Source organism: Saimiri boliviensis, chromosome 4 (genome assembly GCF_048565385.1).
Source record: "Saimiri boliviensis isolate mSaiBol1 chromosome 4, mSaiBol1.pri, whole genome shotgun sequence".
NCBI lineage: Eukaryota > Metazoa > Chordata > Mammalia > Primates > Cebidae > Saimiri > Saimiri boliviensis.
Window position 1 is genome coordinate 141,348,073 of NC_133452.1, and position 19,898 is coordinate 141,367,970.

At 45.7% G+C, this 19,898-nt stretch overlaps 1 protein-coding gene across 1 annotated transcript; it reads right to left on the reverse strand.

Moving 5' to 3' along the window:
- Nucleotides 1-964: 964 nt before the first annotated feature.
- On the reverse strand, nucleotides 965-18,088 carry SERPINB9 (serpin family B member 9). Its single transcript, XM_010338094.3, has 7 exons — nucleotides 17,966-18,088; nucleotides 14,995-15,172; nucleotides 9,693-9,830; nucleotides 8,755-8,872; nucleotides 6,934-7,076; nucleotides 5,158-5,313; nucleotides 965-3,491 (listed from the first exon to the last, which is right to left on the reverse strand). The coding sequence occupies exons 2-7, from the start codon at nucleotides 15,160-15,162 to the stop codon at nucleotides 3,087-3,089; spliced, it is 1,128 nt and encodes a 375-aa protein (XP_010336396.1). The 5' UTR covers nucleotides 15,163-15,172; nucleotides 17,966-18,088; the 3' UTR covers nucleotides 965-3,086.
- Nucleotides 18,089-19,898: the final 1,810 nt, after the last annotated feature.

Genomic DNA, 19,898 nt, shown 5'->3' on the forward strand with positions numbered 1-19,898 from the left:
AAGTTAAAAAAATTACTTTGGGTATTAAAAAGTTATTCTATTCTAACATTCACCTAGAAGAATAAAGATGGAAAATCAGAAATGAACAGTAGGGAAAAAGAGACTTATAAATAATATCCAGAAATTGGCTATTAATAAATAAATAAAAGTATGTTTTCCCCCTGCATGTCAATAATACATAATCAAATTCCATGTGGATTAGTTAAATCATTATAAAAGTTTCGAATAAAAAAATAGCTATTTTATTTAACTAGTTCATCAATGGAAAAGTACTTCTAAGAATGGAATGTCAGAAATCACAAAGGGAAAACCTAGATTTGATTATAGAGGAAAACAAAACCCTGTTTATTAATGAAACCTCATAACAAAATTTAAAAGGCAATAAAAGAATGAGAGAAAATTGCTCACTCCTGTTCGTAGAGTTTATTGGGCCTTCCAAAGAACTGAGATGTGAAAAGCCAACTGCCTTCCTATATTTGCTTATGGAAATCCCCAGGGAACTAGAGTCCCATCTTGTTTGTACTTTAGTTTCTAGTTCATAACATAGGAAATGCAAATAAAAAACACAATGAGATACCACTTCATACCCACTAAGACGGCCATAACTTAACACTGCTGGTGGGAATGTAGAATGGTTCAACCACTGTGGAAAACAGTCTGTTCCTCAAAAAAGCTAAACATAGAATTACCATACGACCCAGCAGTTCCACTCCTAGATAAATATCCAAAAGGATGCAAAATAGATACTCAAACAAATACAGGTACACAAACATCTACAGCAACACTATTCAGAGTAGCTAAAAAGCAGAAACAACCCAATGTCCATCAATGAATGAGTGGATAAATTGTGCTATAAACACGTAATACAAAATTATTTAGCCATAAAAATGAAGTTTTGATACATGCTACTATGGAAATGAATCTCAAAAACTTATACTAAGTGAAAACAGCCAGACACAAAAGGTTTCATACAATTCAATTTATATGAAATATCAAGAATACATAACTCCATAGAGACAGAAAGCTGATGGGTGGTTGCTGGGGGCTGCAGGGAGGAGGGAATGGAGGGTATCTGCTTAATGGGATGGGGTTTCCTTTTAGAGCAGAACATTTTTTCTGGAACTTTAAACAAAGGCGGTGGTTATACAACATTGTTAACAATACCAAGTGGCAGTGAACTTCTCACTTTAAAACAGTTAATTTTATATTATGTGAATTTCACCTCAATACAAAAATTCTTTAAAAAAAATAAAGCCAGTAATATCCAACCATTAAAAAAACAAATTTCACAGCTCCTATGTAATCAACTTCCTTATTACTGCACTATATATAATGGTTATACAACACTGTTAATGATACTAAGTGGCACTGAACTTCTCACTTTAAAATAGTTAATTTTATGTTATATGAATTTTGCCTCAATACAAAAATTCTTTAAAAAAAAAAATAAAGCCAGTAATATCCTACCATTAAAAAAATAAGTTTCACAGCTTGTATATAATCAACTTATGTATTACTGCACCCAGATACGTAAGATAGAGGTCCAACCCTTGGTGAACTTCAGGTCTTGTTGGAGGACTATCTAAGAATACAGAGATTAATAAAATAAAAGAACTACCACAAAGGAGGTGCCCTTCAAGTGCAGAGAGTTCACATATGTACGTCTGCTTCTGGAGAAAGGAAACATTTCTGAAATAAGACATTTGAAATGAGCTTTAAGGGTTGACTGGAATTTTTACTGTTAGAGATAGAGAAACACGGTATCATAAAGAAAGGTGTGGGCCGGGCACGGTGGCTCAAGCCTGTAATCCCAGCACTTTGGGAGGCCGAGGCGGGTGGATCACGAGGTCGAGAGTTCGAGACCATCCTGGTCGACATGGTGAAACCCCGTCTCTACTAAAAATACAAAAAATCAGCTGGGCATGGTGGCGTGTGCCTGTAATCCCAGCTGTTCGGGAGGCTGAGGCAGGAGAATTGCCTGAACCCAGGAGGCGGAGGTTGCGGTGAGCCGAGATCGCGCCATTGCACTCCAACCTGGGTAACAAGAGCGAAACTCCGTCTCAAAAAAAAAAAAAAAAAAGAAAGGTGTGATCCCTACTGGAGGATTACCTGATAAGTTGAATGACATCATTAAACAGTCCAACCTGGTTGTTGTCAAAGCTAAATAAATTGGGCACAGATTTGAAGACCAAGTGTCAACAGAGAATGGCTCTGTCCCCTTGGCATCCCCAGTGCCAAATGCAGTCCCCAAGTACATGTTTGATGATGGGTAAATGTCAAAAATAAAATAAACATAAAATATAAATGTGCATTTTAAAAACTTTTTAAAAGGCTAAGCACCAGAAAAATCTATAAAATAGCAATATCTAGCAGCATTTATTACCACAGAGGCAGCGTGTTAAGGTCATGTATTTGAGGTATCAAGAAAGCACAGGGAGCCGGGCGCGGTGGCTCAAGCCTGTAGTCCCAGCACTTTGGGAGGCCGAGGCGGGTGGATCACGAGGTCAAGAGATCGAGACCATCCTGGTCAACATGGTGAAACCCCATCTCTACTAAAAATACAAAAAATTAGCTGGGCATGGTGGTGCGTGCCTGTAATCCCAGCTGCTCAGGAGGCTGAGGCAGGAGAATTGCCTGAACCCAGGAGGCGGAGGTTGCGGTGAGCCGAGATCGCACCATTGCACTCCAGCCTGGGTAACAAGAGCGAAACTCCGTCTCAAAAAAAAAAAAAAAAAAAGAAAGAAAGAAAGCACAGGGTAGCCAGGGTGAACTGCATGTGGAATTCTAGAAAACTCTGCATGCCATCCTATGGGATTTGGACCGCAATTTTAATGCAACAGGGAATCAGTATGGTCGATTTTCCCAAGATTTTGATTAAGTGTAGCATAAATGAGAGGTCAGTATAGAAGAGCAGAGTGTGCGGCATCATGAACCCGTCCTGGCAAATCATGAGGGCAAACAGGTAAGGAATCTGCCCTCATCTTTGCATTTGGCTTTCTAGGCCCATCCTCTTGGAGCTGTAGGGGAGTGGGGGATCCGGGGACACAGCAAGAGGGAAATGGCTGAGTGCACAGTCAATGCACCCTTTACGGAGATGAGAACCTGCCGCAGAACAGAAGGTTGTTGGCTCTGTTGTGCCTGATGAAGAAAAGGAAAGGGTGGTCAGCACAGAATCTTGGGCCAGACTCCATGCAGCACTCTGCCACCACCACGCCCGAGGCTGCGGCTGCCTCCGTGCCTTCTTCATTCACCTCCACAAAAGTCTTGTGCACGAACTTGGACAGACACAGGTCTCTCTCGGACGACATTGCCGACAAGTCAGCCTTGCCCTGTTGGAAAGCCTCAACCATTCCCAAACGTGGAAGCACAGACTCCATGTCATAATCCTCCTGCAGTTTAAATTTTGGAAGGAGAACTTCAACCTCAGTGCTCTTCATACAGTCTGGCTTGGTCCAGGCAGTGAGTTTCTCAAAAGTGAGATTTTTTTCCACCTGAAAGACCAGAATGAGACTTTTAAGATTTCGACTTCAGGCACTCACAGTCCCCTTCCTCCTTTTGCACGTGGGTATTGTTTATTTGCATAGGACCAGCGGCCCCTTGATCTGCCAGAAGCTTGTAAGCGCTCCTACTTGTCCTGTGTCTCCATGCGCCGTCCCATGTACCTCTTCCACGACAAGGGGGAGAGTCACCAAGCAGCCAGAGGCAGGAAGGCTGTGGCTGTCCTTTCCTTACCCAACAATTCCCAAGACTAATTGTATTGTGACAAGTGTCAATATCCAGGCGACTATGATTTTTTTTTCCCAACCTACACTTATTTTTAAAAACAACAAACCATTGCTCGTAAAGGAAAGGATTGGGAATGAAAGGGCTCAGTTTGAGCCACCCCAGTAGGGGAATCTGCCCTCGGTGAGATTCTGCATCGTTTCTGGAGCAGAGAGGTTACCGTCAGGGAGGTGGGCAGAGGGAGAGCCAATGGCTGCCTCACATACAGGCCTCTTAAGTCATGGGGTTCCACTGCCTGCCATTTGCCATTGTTGACTCTGTCACCCCAGGAATCCATGCTGAAGGGAAGCCAGGTGCCTGGAAGTGCCATCAGAGGCTGTCTCTGGGCCGACCCTCTGAGCACTGGACTTTACACCTCCCTGGAAGCTATGATGCCCCTGCTCCCAGCATTGTTAGATGAAAGACTTCTTCATTCTCTATTTCAGATTCTAGCCTTTAAAAGCATGAGGGCCGGGTGCGGTGGCTCACGCCTATAATCACAGCACTTTGGGAGGCCGAGGCAGGTGGATCACAAGGTCAAGAGACCGAGACCATCCTGGTCAACATGGTGAAACCCCGTCTCTATTAAAAATACAAAAACTGGCCGGGCACGGTGGCTCAAGCCTGTAATCCCAGCACTTTGGGAGGCCGAGGCGGGTGGATCACGAGGTCAAGAGATTGACACCATCCTGGTCAACATGGTGAAACTCCGTCTCTACTAAAAATACAAAAAATTAGCTGGACATGGTGGCGCGTGCCTGTAATCCCAGCTATTCAGGAGGTTGAGGCAGGAGAATTGCCTGAACCCAGGAGACGGAGGTTGCGGTGAGCCGAGATCGCGCCATTGCACTCCAGCCTGGGTAACAAGAGCGAAACTCCGTCTCAAAAATAAATAAATCAATAAAAGCATGATGCTAAGAATAATAATTATAATAAAGGATCACATGTGTATAGAGTTTACTATTTGCCAGGCAATGCGCTAAGCTTGCTACCTGAATTACCCACATTCTACCCTCATCATAAGCCTACCAAGCATTAACCATAAGCAGTGCTTTTACAGAGTTAAAAGTCTGGTGTCTTTCACCAAACTAGCAGGATTTTTATAAGCTTCCCCCACCTGGTTTATTTTAAAACGCATATTAACCGCCCCCCACCCCTTCTAGCGATGCAAAAACAGAGGACTGGGATGTGTCATTTTGCAGATCAGGAGGACAATCCTAGGGAAAGTCAGCCTTGACCAAAAATTTGATCCCAAAGCCAAGTGCCTGCGCAGTGCGCTCCGCAGGCTGCTTCTGCCGCATCGCCAACCTGGAAGGTAAATACAAGAGGTGGAAGCGGCGCTGGAATTCTGCCCGCAAAAGTGTCCTAGGGTTCTTCCTGCAGCCCGGGTCTCACCGTGCTGAGCTCCACGCCGTCGTCAGGCAGCAAGACCAGCAGGCTCAGCTCCTCGCCAGCATAGGGCAGCTCCAGCAGCTGCGCGCCCACCTCGCCCACGTGGGCGAGCAAAAAGGAGGCCTCCTGATACATCATCTGCACTGGCCTTTGCTCCTCCTGGGGGAACGATTATTGAAAGAAGCAATTAACCGTTTCAAAAGAGCTGCAGTTGCCTCCGGGAGTGTTTTGAGCACCTGTGATGGAAACCGCCATATTCATGCCCCAATTAACACTAAAAAAAAAATAAAGTCCACCATTTCCTTCTTATTATCATTGCAAGCAGACACAGTACTACCCTGGGAAAGGTTTTGTTCTGTAAAATAAAACATGATACTCTGCATTTTACCGGGGGGAGGGGTCAGATTTTTCTCATTTAAATTATGCTCAACAAATAGATCTAAATGAAATTAAATACAGCTATTTCTATTTAATTAGAAAAAAAGCATATTATTTTTCATATATATGCAACCCAACAAATAAGAAAAAATGTCATAAAGTGGAGTGAAACTTACAGTTTCACAACAGTATGACAGGGAGTATGAGTCAATACACTCAGAAAGAATAACAACCTACGTATATATGGTAATGCATTTTAACCAAATCTTTTCAATTCTGATACTCTAAGGAAATATTTTTTTTAAATACCGAGGAGGCATATGTACATGGAAGTTCAGCAAAGTATTACAGTTATTAATTTACTTTAAAAAATTGATACAAGGCCGGGCGCGGTGGCTCAAGCCTGTAATCCCAGCACTTTGGGAGGCCGAGGCGGGTGGATCACGGTCAAGAGATCGACACCATCCTTGTCAACATGGTGAAACCCCGTCTTTACTAAAAATACAAAAAATTAGCTGGGCATGGTGGCGCGTGCCTATAATCCCAGCTACTCAAGAGGCTGAGGCAGGAGAATTGCCTGAACCCAGAAGATGGAGGTTGCGGTGAGCCGAGATCGCACCATTGCACTCCAGCCTGGGTAACGAGCGAAACTCCATCTCAGAAAAAAAAAAAAAAAAATTGATACAGATCATCTATTATAAAAGTTAAAATAGTTCTAAAATCAAGGTTAGAATAATTCTCCTCCCACCCTTTGCAACTAGACAACTAATTTTTTTTAAGTTATTTAAAGTACAACTTACAAAAAATGCAGGAGGGCTACCTACTCTGGTTTTCTAATTGCATTACAATGGTGTGTTTTTAGGGGCTGGAGGATTTGGCAAATTATTTTAACACCTGCCTTAACTTCGATGTCAAAACTAAGGTCTTTGTCACAAAGTTTTAATATTGGAAAGCTGTAAATACTGAATTAATAATAATTAGTTAACAATTCAAATAAAACTTATTTTAATTTTTAAAATAACTAATCAAAGACATACGTTTTCACATTCTCTCCCTCCATCCTGCCCTATTCTCCTCACTCCCCATATATCACACTAGCTTAACACTAACATACAAAAAATTAGCTGGGCATGGTGGTGCGTGCCTGTAATCCCAGCTACTCAGGAGGCTGAGGCAGGAGAATTGCCTGAACCCAGGAGGCGGAGGTTGCGGTGAGCCGAGATCGCGCCATTGCACTCCAGCCTGGGTGACAAGAGCGAAACTCCGTCTCAAAAAAAAAAGAAATATTTTAAGTTTCAAATTCTCTGGCTTATGCTTATGTTACTTACACTTTTACAAAGTTAAATCTTTCCATTCAACTTCTTCAACAAACTAGAGAGATTTTGAAAAGCCTTCCCCTACCTGGTTTATTTTAAAAGGCATTTCCCTTGTGTATGTTTCCTCAAACCGCTCCTTCCACTTTCCTTTGAAGTAGATGGCGTTGACAAGAACCAGCCTGGTCTCTGCATCAATTGAGCTAACCGGCAACAACTCTTCAATTTTACCTTTCAAGAAAAGCAGAGACCTCCGTTCAGTTGCTTTTTCTAAGAACCCGATGTATTCAGTGATCCTGAATTATTAGTTGAGAACCAAACTTCTGTTTTCAGATTTGCTGAGTCTGGGTTGTTACATACAAAAATTACAACAGCACCTATGAGTGGTATTCATGAGAGCACCCACCAAGTTGAGGAGATAGTGAAAGACTTGTAAGTCACTCGCGGAAAACAGGTTGGCAGGAAGTAAAAAGATTACACCAGGTTGGAGAACAAGACCGGCAAGAAATGTGATAGGCTGCAGGGGTGTTTGTCTCACGTGGTTAAAAGGAGTGTTTGATCCAACCCTTCGTGGTCACACCCGATTCTAACATTCTATGACTACAAGGGGACATGTCAGAAGCAGCCAGAATGGATGGCTCAAAGGGGGAAGAGCTGGCACTGGGCACATGGGGGGGTCTCTGGAAGCTTTTGGAAGAGATACTATTGCTGAATCTGCTAAACAAAGCACCAGGCATCCCTGGAAAAGAGAATGTAGACAAGCAAAGATCACCCTCTTTCCATGGAGACCAAGTGGTACTTCTTCAATGAACTGAGAGCATCCCTGCTGATTCACAGCCTCAAGAGGGCATCTGTGGTAAATATTCCAAGCAGGAATGGGGGAAACAATTGCTGAGACTTTAAGTGAAGAACATCTCCAATTCTTTACCGTCTCATTTATTCACAGGAATGGAAATGTTCCTAGTGGTCCTAAGCATTGGTGCAGAGGAGTCTGAATGGTTCATCAGACCCATCATTGGTCTTAGCGGCCAAGACTGGAACATGTCCCTCTCTGAAATGAAGATGAATAAGGTTCAACCCCAAATCGAGGGTAGTATCAGTCTGTGGAACTCATCAGCCCTGAGAGAGGGTCTGCAGTTGTACAACTCAGGCAAGATGTGTCCATCAGCCTCCTTCTCACACAGACAACAGAGTCACCCGACATGTGAATGTTACAAGTTAGAGAGAGTATATTTTAATGTAAGTTATTAAACTGGAAACCTGGCCTGAGTTTCTTTTGACCTTTGGTTTCTTTGTTTGTTTTTTGTTTTCCAGACACGCTGGAGTGCAGTGGTGTGATCTCAGCTCACTACAACCTCTGCCTCCCAGGTTCAAGCAATTCTCGTGTCTCAGCCTCCCGAGTAGCTGGGATTACAGGCATGGGCCACCACACCCGGCTAATTTATGTAATTTTTGTAGAGATGGGGTTTTTATCATGTTGGCCAGGCTGGTCTCGAACTCCTAACCTCAAGTGATATGCTCACCTCGGCCTCCTAAAGTGTCAGGATTACAGGTGAGAGCCACCATGCCCAGCCCTCTTTTGACATTTGTATCAGCTACTCTGGTCCTGGGAGAAGAGATGAAAGGAAATCTCTGTTGCTGAAAACCTGAGTGTCTGATCAGAACCTTTGTGAGTCCACTAAGATTCAGTATGCCAGGAGGCCCTGCCAGTCAACATTACTCTGACCATCTGAAACACCCATGAAATTAGAGGGTCTGGAGTAGAGAGGTGGAGGTGGGTGAGGAGAGAGAGAAGTAGGAAGAGAAGGGAGAGGAGGAGGAGGGAGGACAGAGGAGCAGAGAAGGAAGAATAGGAGAGCGGCAGGAGGATGAGGGTTGGGAGGAGGGTGGAATAACTTGTCATTCTGACCTTCAGTCTTTTCTGAGACCCAAGTGTTGATGTGTTTCCTGGACTCTTCTGCAGCTTTGATAAAAGAAAGCTCCTTCAGCTCAGCATGGTAGAATTTAAGACAGGATTCCTTAAATGTCTTTGGAGAGAAAAAGTTCAGTGAGGCTGCATTGCTAAATACAAATGTCAGCAAACTTCCAAAAATTCTAAATATTTTATCTTTTTTTTTGATAAAAAGAATATACATAACTCTTTAAAAGCGATCATATTAAGATATGTTAAAATATCAGAATTTGTAAATAAGTATGTATTGAACCCTGAATAACCAGAAATGAACTTGAGAATAGTCAAGTTTTTTTTTTTTTTGAGATGGAGTTTCGCTCTTGTTACCCAGGCTGGAGTGCAATGGCGCGATCTCGGCTCACCACAACCTCTGCCTCCTGGGTTCAAGCAATTCTCCTGCCTCAGCCTCCTGAGTAGCTGGGATTACAGGCATGCGCCACCACGCCCAGCTAGTGTTTTGTATTTTTAGTAGAGATGGGGTTTCACCATGTTGACCAGGATGGTGTCGATCTCTTGACCTCGTGATCCACCCGCCCCGGCCTCCCAAAGTGCTGGGATTACAGGCTTGAGCCACCGCGCCTGGCCTAGAGAATAGTCAAGTTTTTAATAATGCAAGGTATAATGATAGAATTATGGTCTTAAAAAAAATAAAGAAATTTAGACTGGGCATGGTGGCTCACATCTGTAATCCCAACAGGCAGAAGGATCACTTGAGACCAGGAGTTCGAGACCAGCCTGGGTAACATAGTGAGACCCCCAACTTAGAAAAAAAAATAGTAAAATTTAAAAAAAATTGGTTAACGTAAGTTTCTCAATTTCCCTAGAGCCTTTCTCTCAGACTCTGTGTCATCAGGTATGCTTAATACAACTTTAATTGTTCTACTGATTCAACTTACTGAGAGGAATTCACAGGTTTTCTCTCCAAAGAGCCTGTTGGCCGTTCTCAGCAGGTACTGTGTGCCAGGCTTGTTTACTTCAGTGAGAAGCGAATGGAAACCCTGATGAATGTCTTCCTCTGTGTGTAAAGAAAGTGCCTGTTGTGAAAAACAATTTTAAAAATGATCAATTTAGCTCTTTGGTGGATGGGGAGAGGAAACAGGCAAGTAAAAGATGTAGCTCTCCTGCCTGAGTGGACCTCGCTCATTTAAAGATTAGGAAAAGAAAAAATGGCGAGGTGAGGAAAGTTCAGAAAAGAGGTTGTGATAAAATCTTGTATCCAAAGAAAAACATAAATGCACCCTAAGTGGTGGGAAAATTATCTCTAAAATTTATAGTAGGAAAAAAAAATGCAGTTAAAAAGTTAAAAGCAGAAAAAATGCAAGGAAAAATAGAAATACAATCATCAGAATCCCCAAAAGGAAATAAGAATATTAAATGAGTAATATGATTAATAAGACACTATAGAGACTATACGTGTGTGTATTACTTAAATAATTCAAAAAATATAACACCTATTCGGCCATAAGAAAAGTCCCAAAGTCTCAATACATTCTGAAATATAGAAATTATATAGGTTATATTCTCTATCCTCAATGTAGTAACAAGAAATCAACAACATTATAAATAAAATACCAGTAATATGAAAATGGCCCACAAAATATTACTAAAAACACTTTTCTAAATAAATAACTCTTCAAAGTAACCATTAAAATCCTCTTTGAGGCCAGTCATGGTGGCTTATGCCTGTAACCCCAGCACTTTGGGAGGCCAAGACAGGAGGATTGCTTGAATCCAGGAGTTTGAAACTAGTCTGGGCAACATTGCAAGATCACATCTCCAATTAGCTGGGCACGATGGTGTGTGCCTGTGGTCCCAGCTACTTGGAAGGCTGAGGTGGGAGGATTGCTGGAGCCCAGGACTTTGAGGCTGCAGTGAGCTATGATCAAGCTGCTGTACTCCAGTCTTGAGCCAGACCATGTCTCAAAAAAAAAAAATCAATAGGCATCTTCTAAACAAATATTTAAAATAGTCTCCTGTGCTGGGCGTGGTGGCTGACACCTGTAATCCCAGCACTTTCAGAGGCTGAAGTGGGCAGATCGCTTGAGATCAGGAGTTCAAGATCATCCTAGCCAACATGGTGAAACCCTATCTCTACTAAAAATAAGAAAATTAGCCTGGTGTAGTGATGCTTGCCTGTAACCCCAGCTACCCGGGAGGCTGAGGCAGGAAAATCACTTGAACCTGGGAGGCGGAGGTTGGCAGTAAGCTGAGATCACACTACTGCACTCCAGCCTGGGCGACAGAGCAAGACTCCTCAAAAAACAAAGAAACAAAAAAAATTCTTCTAAATAAGTATATGACACATGATTGAGAAAATAATCAAAATATGGGTGATATATATTAGACCTAAGAGTTTGCCCAAAGATAAATTAAAATATAGCATTGTTTTTCATATTACCAAGAAAATAATGAAATGCTAAAACTTTAAATCATTATGTTAGGAAAGACACAGAAAAACTCCTAAGGAATTTTGGGACAAACACAAAATGGTCAATGAATCCAAGAGCTGGTTCTTTAAAAGAAAACACACATACTCACATACAAAGCAGACAACCACACAGCACATATAAGAAAAATCAGGGGCCAGGCGTGGTGGCTCAAGCCTATAATCCCAGCACTTTGGGAGGCCGACGCGGGTGGATCACGAGGTCAAGAGATCGAGACCATCCTGGTCAACATGATGAAACCCTGTCTCTACCAAAAATACAAAAAATTAGCTGGGCATGGTGGTGCGTGCCTGTAATCCCAGCTACTCAGGAGGCTGAGTCAGGAGAATTGCCCGAACCCGGGAGGCAGAGGTTGCGGTGAGCCGAGATCGCGCCATTGCACTCCAGCCTGGGTAACAAGAGCAAAACTCCGTCTCAAAAAAAAAAAAAAAAGAAAAGAAAAAGAAAAATCAGAAAAAGTACCCCAAAGGAAGGTTATATATAAAAAAGAGGTTACAGCAATGTATACAAAGGGAATGTTAAAACAATAAAAACTATGTCTCATTATTTTCAGTGAAGTACCAATTATGTTACCAAATGCCAGTCAAAAATATGAATATTAGCCAGGCATAGTGGCATGTGCCTGTAATCCCAGCTCCTCGGGAGGCTGAGGCAGGAGAATCACTTGAACTCAGGAGGTGAAGCTTGCAGTTTGCTGAGATAGCGCCACTGCACTCCAGCTGGGATGACAAGAGAGACTCTGTCTCAAAAAAAAAAAAAAAAGGAATCTATTATCGCTGACAATGAATAGACAGAGAGAGAGAGAGGTACTTCTAAAAAGGCTTAGATGATCTTTTGAGGGATTTTTTCTAATATTCAAACAATTTCTATTTCCTGTGTAATACACACTGTTCCAGAACTGAGAAAAAAGAGGAAGCTACTAAATTTATTTTAGTCAGCTCATAGACTGTCGATAAGAAACACTGTTAATAGAACAAGACCAAAAGCTAAGACCAATTTCACCTACGGCTGTGATACCGCTGTGACTAGCCATAGCCAACACATGCTGAGCACTTGCTTTACATAGACTCTCAGTGACTCCTCAATTAACTGAAAGAACATTTATAAGAGTAAAGATACTGTATAATCGCCAAAGTACACCTTGTCAAGTGAAAATGGGGAAATACGACTGGAGGAAGATGCCTTATGTTATCAAGGGTGGTTGTCTCCTTGTGATGATTTCATAGGGATTTTTTTTTTCACCCGTCTACTTTCCTTTTTTAAAGATTTTTATAGGCCGGGCACGGTGGCTCACGCCTGTAATCCCAGCACTTTGAGAGGCCAAGGCAGGTGGATCACGAGGTCAAGAGATTGAGACCATCCTGGTCAACATGGTGAAACCCCGTCTCTATTAAAAATACAAAAAATAAGCTGGGCATGGTGGCGCGTGCCTGTAATCCCAGCTACTCAAGAGGCTGAGGCAGGAAAACTGCCTGAACCCAGGAGGCGGAGGTTGCAGTGAGCCGAGATCGTGCTGTTGCACTCCAGCCTGGGTAACAAGAGTGAAACTCCGTCTCAAAAAAAAAAAAAAAGATGTTTATAGTGGAGTTTTACCACTTATATAATGAAGGAAAAAATAAATCATTATTTAAAACATTTCTGATGCCATTAACGCCTCCCTTCATGTTACAGGCAGCAATATGGACTCAGCACAGTTGGCGGCTCAGGAGTAGCCAGTTGCACACTGGAGCCATGGAGAGCTCCCGGCGTCACACCGCAGAAGGTAACCAGACAATTTTGGTGCTCTCAAAGAAAAACTTCCAATAAGAGTTTATCAGTGAGCCTAAAACATAGAAGAAGATCATACAAATTTAAGCATAAGCAACTTCAGGATCATAATGAAGTCACTAATGTTAAAAAAAAAAAAAACTTGCCAGGCCCAGTGGCTCATGCCTGTAATCCCAGCACTTTGGGAGCCCAAAGCAGGTAGATCACAAGATCAGGAGTTCGAGACCAGCCTGGCCAACAGGGTGAAACCCCGTCTCTATTAAAAATACAAAAAACAAAAAATTAGCCAGGTGTGGTGGCAGGCGCCTGTAATCCCACTACTCGGGAGGCTGAGGCAAAGAGCATCGCTTGAACCCAGGATGCGGAGGTTGCAGTAAGCTGAGATTGTGCCACTGCACTCCAGCCTGGGAGATACGGGAAGACTACATCTCACAAAAAAAAAAAAAAAAAAAAAAGCAAAAAACACACCCAAATAACCTTGACAGAGCCAGTGAAAGCCACAAAGGGAAGGTTCTCACGCTTGAATGCTTGGTAACAAAACTATCACAGAGGACTCTGTAAAAACCACACCCTTGCACAAAGGCCATCACAGCCTTACACAAAAAATACTTGTGCCCAGGAACATCAACCCAGGAACTCCCCATCCAACCTCACTAGCGTCGCCTTCCTTATTGATCTTTTTGCCAGAAATAATTATTTCTAAGGAATTACGTAATCCTTTTTACTTTTTTCTTTAAAAACCATAGTGTTTGTTTACCACCCTGAACATGCACATAGCTTGCTATGCCATGCGCATTTTCACCACAAAGCTCTATGTGCAAATAAATCTTTTTTTTTTTTTTTTTTTTGAGACGGAGTTTCGCTCTTGTTACTCAGGCTGCAGTGCAATGGCGCCATCTCGGCTCACCACAACCTCCGCCTCCTGGGTTCAGGCAATTCTCCTGCCTCAGCCGCCCAGGTAGCTGGGACTACAGGCACGTACCACCATGCCCAGCTAATTTTTTGTATTTTCTTTAGTAGAGATGGGGTTTCACCATGTTGACCAGGATGGTCTCGATCTCTTGACCTCGTAATCCACCCGCCTCGGCCTCCCAAAGTGCTGGGATTACAGGCTTGAGCCACCGCGCCCGGCCAAATAAATAAATCTCTTTTAGAGAGGCTCTCTGTGTGCTTATTATTGAGGTTGGAACCCTCTACACATAAACCTTCTTTCCTTCACACAGTGAGCTGGGAAATGATTAAGACGAGTAATTCACTACTGAAAAGCGTCATCAAAGAAAAGAGTCATATTGAACTAAGGGCAGTGGGAAACACTCCTACAATGAAGGCGTGTTCAGGGGCCTGTGCTCAGGGATGACACAAGCTTTCGGTTTCATCTCAGGTACGTGTCTCCTCCCCTCTCCACAAACCTCTGGGGACAAGCACAGAGCTTGAATCGTTTCCAGTGGTTCTCTGTGTGTTGCTGAGACTGAGCTGAGCAGTCCCCGCACAGGGTGCAGCTGTAACTAAGCACTGGCCTTGGAATCCTTCTTGCAAATTTCTGTTTCTGCCCTCCCTGAGCCCTTGGTACAGAAACAACTCGAAACAGGTATTAACCCTCCTTACCAATCAAAGTTTATAGTTACAAAGTCTCTTGCTCCAAAAAAGAGGTAGATCTTTGCAACTGGTGTTTCAAATAATTTCAGTATCATTTTCTAAACAAAGATTCTGTTAGGACCAGACAGCATGGATGGTCTTTTCCAAAAGATTAACTGATGACACTCTCCGCCCCGCCCCCCAATAAATCTCCGTGAAGCAGAGTTCCTGCCTCTCTGCCCTGTCCCTCTTCTTCCCCAGTGGACCCCCACCTCCCTGAAGTGGCCTGTGCATACTCAGGCCCCAGTCCTGCCCTCCTTCCTCAGTGGCTTTGGAGTGTGAGTGTGAAACTGGTGACAGAACACAGAACACAGACCAGTCCCCGCTCCTGGGGGACGGAAAAGCTTACCTGGGCCATCTGGGTGGCAGTGTTTCCCTTTGCCCCCAGGAGAACCATGGCCAGGGCAGAGGAGACGCTCATAGGGGAACAAAACACGTTGCATGAAGGGTTATCTTCACATAGTAGCTTTAACAGGCGTATGGCAAAGGTGCCACGTGCATTAGAAAAAGTTTCCATGATGCAGGCCCTGGAAACCAAGAGTAAAGAGAAATGCAGTTTCGACATTGCCTGAATGTTACTGACCTACTTACTACGCGGTGATTTTGGAATCGTACCTTTTGTTTTCATCTCAAAGTTCATATTTTAACTTTGAGAAAAATCTATTTTCTGTTAGTCTCTGACCAAAACCTAAGTGCAAATATTAAGGTGATTAGCTAAGTGTGTTGATGGCAGCAGCTCAAACCAGCCACAGCAACAGAACTGGCTCGCCTGCAGAGCGGAGCGTGTGCTCTCTTTCTCTCTCTCACTCTCTCTCTCTCTCTCTCTCTGGCGCGCGCGCGCACACACGCACACACACACACACACACTCACGCACACACGCACACACAGCTGGGAGCAGTGAACTCCAATTCTTTCCGTAAGGACCAGATCCTCCTCCCTGGCCCCATCTCAGGAGGACAATGGGGCCAGGGAGGAGGAGGAAAACGCTGTTCTTATTCCTGCATGCATGTACAGAGTCTTTGTGAGATTTTCAATTAGCCGCCAGCCCGTGGCCTCCCTGTCCTTTAGCTGATACACAAAAGACACTGAGATGCTGAATCTGATCCAGAGAGACAGAGACAGCTGTGAGGCAAGGAGCTGTGGAGGCAAGTGAGTGGGTCCTGGACGGCTGGGGTGGAGCCGGTCTGCTCCCAGCCACCTAGGCTGGCCCAGGCCCACTCTGATATCCCAGGAATGCATTCAGGGCTCCTGCCGGTCACCAGCCTCTGGACATCATGTGACCGTTTAACACTGAAAGTGAGACTTAAAGAATTGTGTGTTGTTTTCGCTTTGTTTCATTTTCTTTTTAATGTTCTTGCTAACTCGGAAACATCCATGTGGGAGCTTTTCTCATTATTCCCAGCAAAAGCCAGGAGAGTAGATTGTGCATGGGAGGAAGGAATAATCCCTGCAGAACGCCAGAATGGAAAGGCAAGAAGCAGCCCAAGGTGAGGAAGTCAAACCAGTGAGAACAAGGAGGTGGTGCCTGTGAAGCCAGTGGAGGCAAAGTGTGAATGTGAGTGGGTGGGTCTCTTGGCCACAGATCTGAAACCAAAGGAACCCCCACCCCCAGGCTGCAGTTCCCAATGCCCTTGGAAATGAGCCTCACCCATCCAGCTGAGGCTGGGAGACCTCCCTGACGCCTTCCCATCTCTCCCTCCTCCCCACACTCACCCCCAAGGCCTGTCCTCTGCGCCCACATTTCTCTCTGCTTCAGATCCTCTGCCTGGCCTAGTGCCCAGGCCCCCTCCGAGCCTCTGGTCTCCCTAGAACCGCTCCCAGGACACCTCACCCATAATTCCCAAAACGCCAGCCAAACCACTGGAGAGCCTTGGACAATGAACACAACCTGCTCCCCGCAGCCACCCTCAGCCACAGCCACACAGCAACCTCAGAGGCAAGCGGTGTCTCCATCCTCTCGTCCTTCCTCCTAAATCTCCCGGGGCCCTTAGGGTCCCCTCAAAGCCACTTTGTCGAAATGGTTTCTTTTCCACCTGCCCTTCCCCTGATCCAGCCTCACTCATGTCACAGCCTCCATCTGTGGCCATCCTTAACCCTTCCCAAAGTCACCTCTTGGCAGACACTGTTGGTCCCTCTTAGGAGGCGCCATGACAATCACGGATTAATTCCACCCACCCTCAAACACTGCGGCCCGGCTCGGAGGCTCTGATTCCCACTCTAGAGGAGGCTCCCTTGACTCCGCTGGTGCCGACCTCCCCAGCACGACCCTTCCTCGCAAAGGTGATTCCTCATCTACCTGCTGGCGGTCTCCACAGACCTGCAGGCAAAGGGCTGCGCCTGGCTGCCTGGATTCTCAGGCCCTGGAGGAGTGCTCCGGGGAAGGAAAGACCCCATCCATTTAGCTGAATTATTTAAAGAATTAGGATGGAGGCCGGGCGTGGTGGCTCATGCCTGTAATCCAAGCACTTTGGAGGCCAAGGTGGGCGGATCACCTGAGGTCAGGAGTTCAAGACCAGCCTGAGCAACATGGTGAAACCCCGTCTTAAAAAATAAAAATAAAAAATAAAAAAATTTAAAAAAATTTTTTTAAAAAGAATTAAGATGGATAAGAGTGCTCGGATTTGGAAATGGAGACTAGTAACTTTATTATTTTTTATTTACTTCTTTGTTCTTTTGTGTGTTTTTGGATTTTTTGTTTTGTTTTGAGACGAAGTGTAGCTCTGTCTCCCAGGCTGGAGTGCAGTGGCCGCAATCTCAGCCTACTGCAACCTCCGCCTCCCGAGTTCGAGCGATTCTCCTGTCTCAGCCTGCAGCTTACATTATTACAGGAGTGCGCCACCACGCCCGGCTAATTTTTTTCTTTTTGGTAGAGACCGGGTTTCACCACGTTTGTCAGGCTGGTCTCGAACTCCTGACCTCAAAGGATCAGACCGCGTTGGCTTCCCTAAGCGCTGGGATTACAGGCGTGAGCCACCGTGCCCGGCCAAGACTGCTGACTTTAAAGAACAGAGAAGCAGCAGGACAGACGTCATCCTGCGGATCCCAGAGCAGAGCAGTGAGAAAAACAGGGCCGGCAAGTGGGGGCTGCAGGGGAAGGCGGCGTCCGCGCTGGCTGGGGGCCGCCGACGCAGAGACCCGCTGCGCGCTGCAAGGGACTCCCAGAGACCGTCGCTGTCCCCCTCGAGACGGCACCGCCTCCCCGGGGCTCTTCGCTGAGAGATCGCTCCTGTCCTCGGGTCCCATCTCGCGGTGGCAGCCGGGGGACTTGAAGCTCACCACTCCCGTCTCCCACCCCGGCCCTGCGCGGGGACGCCCTCACCTGCCACCTCGTGCAGCGCTGCGTCCTCTCCGTGCCGCGCTCCGAGCCTGGACGCCGATTCCCAAGGCGCAGGACTAGGCCCTGCTGCTGCGCTCAGCGGGTTCCCACTCCCTGCACCGCCTTTGATTACCAATTGTGGTAATCAAAGCGCCTCCCACACTTTCCGCTTGACTCGGGCTCCGCCTGCCGGGACTAGCAGGATCGCAGCGCTAGTTGGCGGAGAGCAGGGCTAGGGGCAGAGCCGGCCACATTCGCCTGGTCCGCCCCGCCCAGGGCGATGTCCGCGCATGACCCCCCTTCGTGCCCCCGCCTGAAGCCAGCCAGGTGCCCAAGGCGCTCGCCTGGCCTGGCCCACCCCAGCTGCACCGCCGGTTCGAGACCCGGTACTGAAACTGACAGCCCACAGAAGTAGGCTGGGAGTCTGCAGTGCCCAGGGCCTCTGCGCCAAGAAACAAGGGGTCTGAGGGAAGGAGACAGAGGCTGAAACCCTGGACTTTTCTACTTCCAGGAAGCGAAGGTCGGATGACAGCCAAGCTCCATGTTCCAGTGGGAAGACCCCATGGGTCTGTTTTCCAAGCCTCTTGTCTTAGGAATATGAGGGATTCAGTTAACCAAAGCATTTGTTCCAGATTCCGCCACTAACTAGTACTAGTCCTGGGTACTAGTACTAGTACTACTCCTGGGCACTAGTACTAACAGGTGCTAGTCCAGATAGAGAAGCAGGCGTCCTCACTCCTAGTACCCAAGCCCTTCCCCTGCCACAGCTGCTTGGACTGCGGTTGGTTGAAGCAGCCCCACCATTCCCGCAAAGTGATGGGAAGAGACACTGAGTCACACGGGCTCAGGACACTCCTGTATCCTCTCAGGGGTCCAGAGGCAGAGACTTGGGGGAGTTGATGCGGCAGTTTGTGATGTCATCAGATATCCCCACCACCACCTCCATACTAGGCTGGGCGCAATTTGAAGCATTTCGTGTTGACACGGTGACATTCAGAGGAAGAGAACAGACCAAATGGCTCCCAGGGAGAGTCTCCCAGAAGCGCGTCCTCCTATTGCAAATTGACCAGAAGCAGAGCTTTCTCCTGAGGGCCTGAATTAGGGAGAGGCAAGCCAGGTGCCTGAGGCACAAAATTTCAGGAGGGCCACACTCGTAGGGGCCAATCCTGTATTTGCGCGGCCCTGAGAATCAGAACCTTTTCCAATTTTACACCTGAGGTGCCTAGTTTGCTTTTTTTATGTTTTTTGTTTGTTTGTTTGACGAAGTCTTGCTTTGTCAACCAGGCTGGAGTGCAGTGGCATGATCTCAGCTCACTGCAACCTCCTTTTCCTGGTTCAAGCGATTCTTCCGCCTCAGCCTCCCAAGTAGCTGGGGCTACAGGGGCAGTCCACCATGCCTGGCTAATTTTTGTGTGTTTAGTAGAGACGCCGTTGGGGTTTCACCATGTTGGCCAGGCTGGTCTTGAACTACAGACCTCATGATCCACCTGCCTCGGCCTCCCAAAGTGCTGAGATTATGGGCATGAGCCACCACACCCATATCACCTTTACTAAAAGACAATTGACTACCATAATATTCATCCTTTTAAAGCACACAATTCAGTAGTTCTTTTTTTGTTGTTTTTGGCAGAGTTTCGCTTGACTAGGCGCCAGGCTGGAGTACAGTGGCATGATCTTGGCTCACTGCAACCTCCGCCTCCTGGTTCCAGCCATACTCCTGCCTAGGCCTCTGGAGTAGCTGGGACTACAGGCATGCACCACCACACCCGGCTAATTTTTGTATTTTTAGTAGATGGGATTTCACCATGTTGGCCAGGCTGGTCTCCAACTCCTGAACCACAGGTGACTCACCCAAAGTGCTGGGATTACAGCCTCAGCCACCAAGCCTGGCCAAAAATCTATTAAAAAAAAAAAATTAAATTGATAAAATTCTAGC

What these genes read in the sequence shown, in the direction of transcription:
- SERPINB9 (XM_010338094.3), bottom strand. Translation starts at nt 15,162, where the DNA reads ATGGAAACTTTTTCTAATGCACGTGGCACCTTTGCCATACGCCTGTTA. An exon ending in CTGCCACCCAGATGGCCCAG is followed by an intron (nt 9,831 to 14,994) that starts GTAAGCTTTTCC and finishes TTTTCACAACAG; the next exon opens with GCACTTTCTTTACACACAGA. An exon ending in GGTCTCAGAAAAGACTGAAG is followed by an intron (nt 7,077 to 8,754) that starts GTCAGAATGACA and finishes TTTTCTTGAAAG; the next exon opens with GTAAAATTGAAGAGTTGTTG.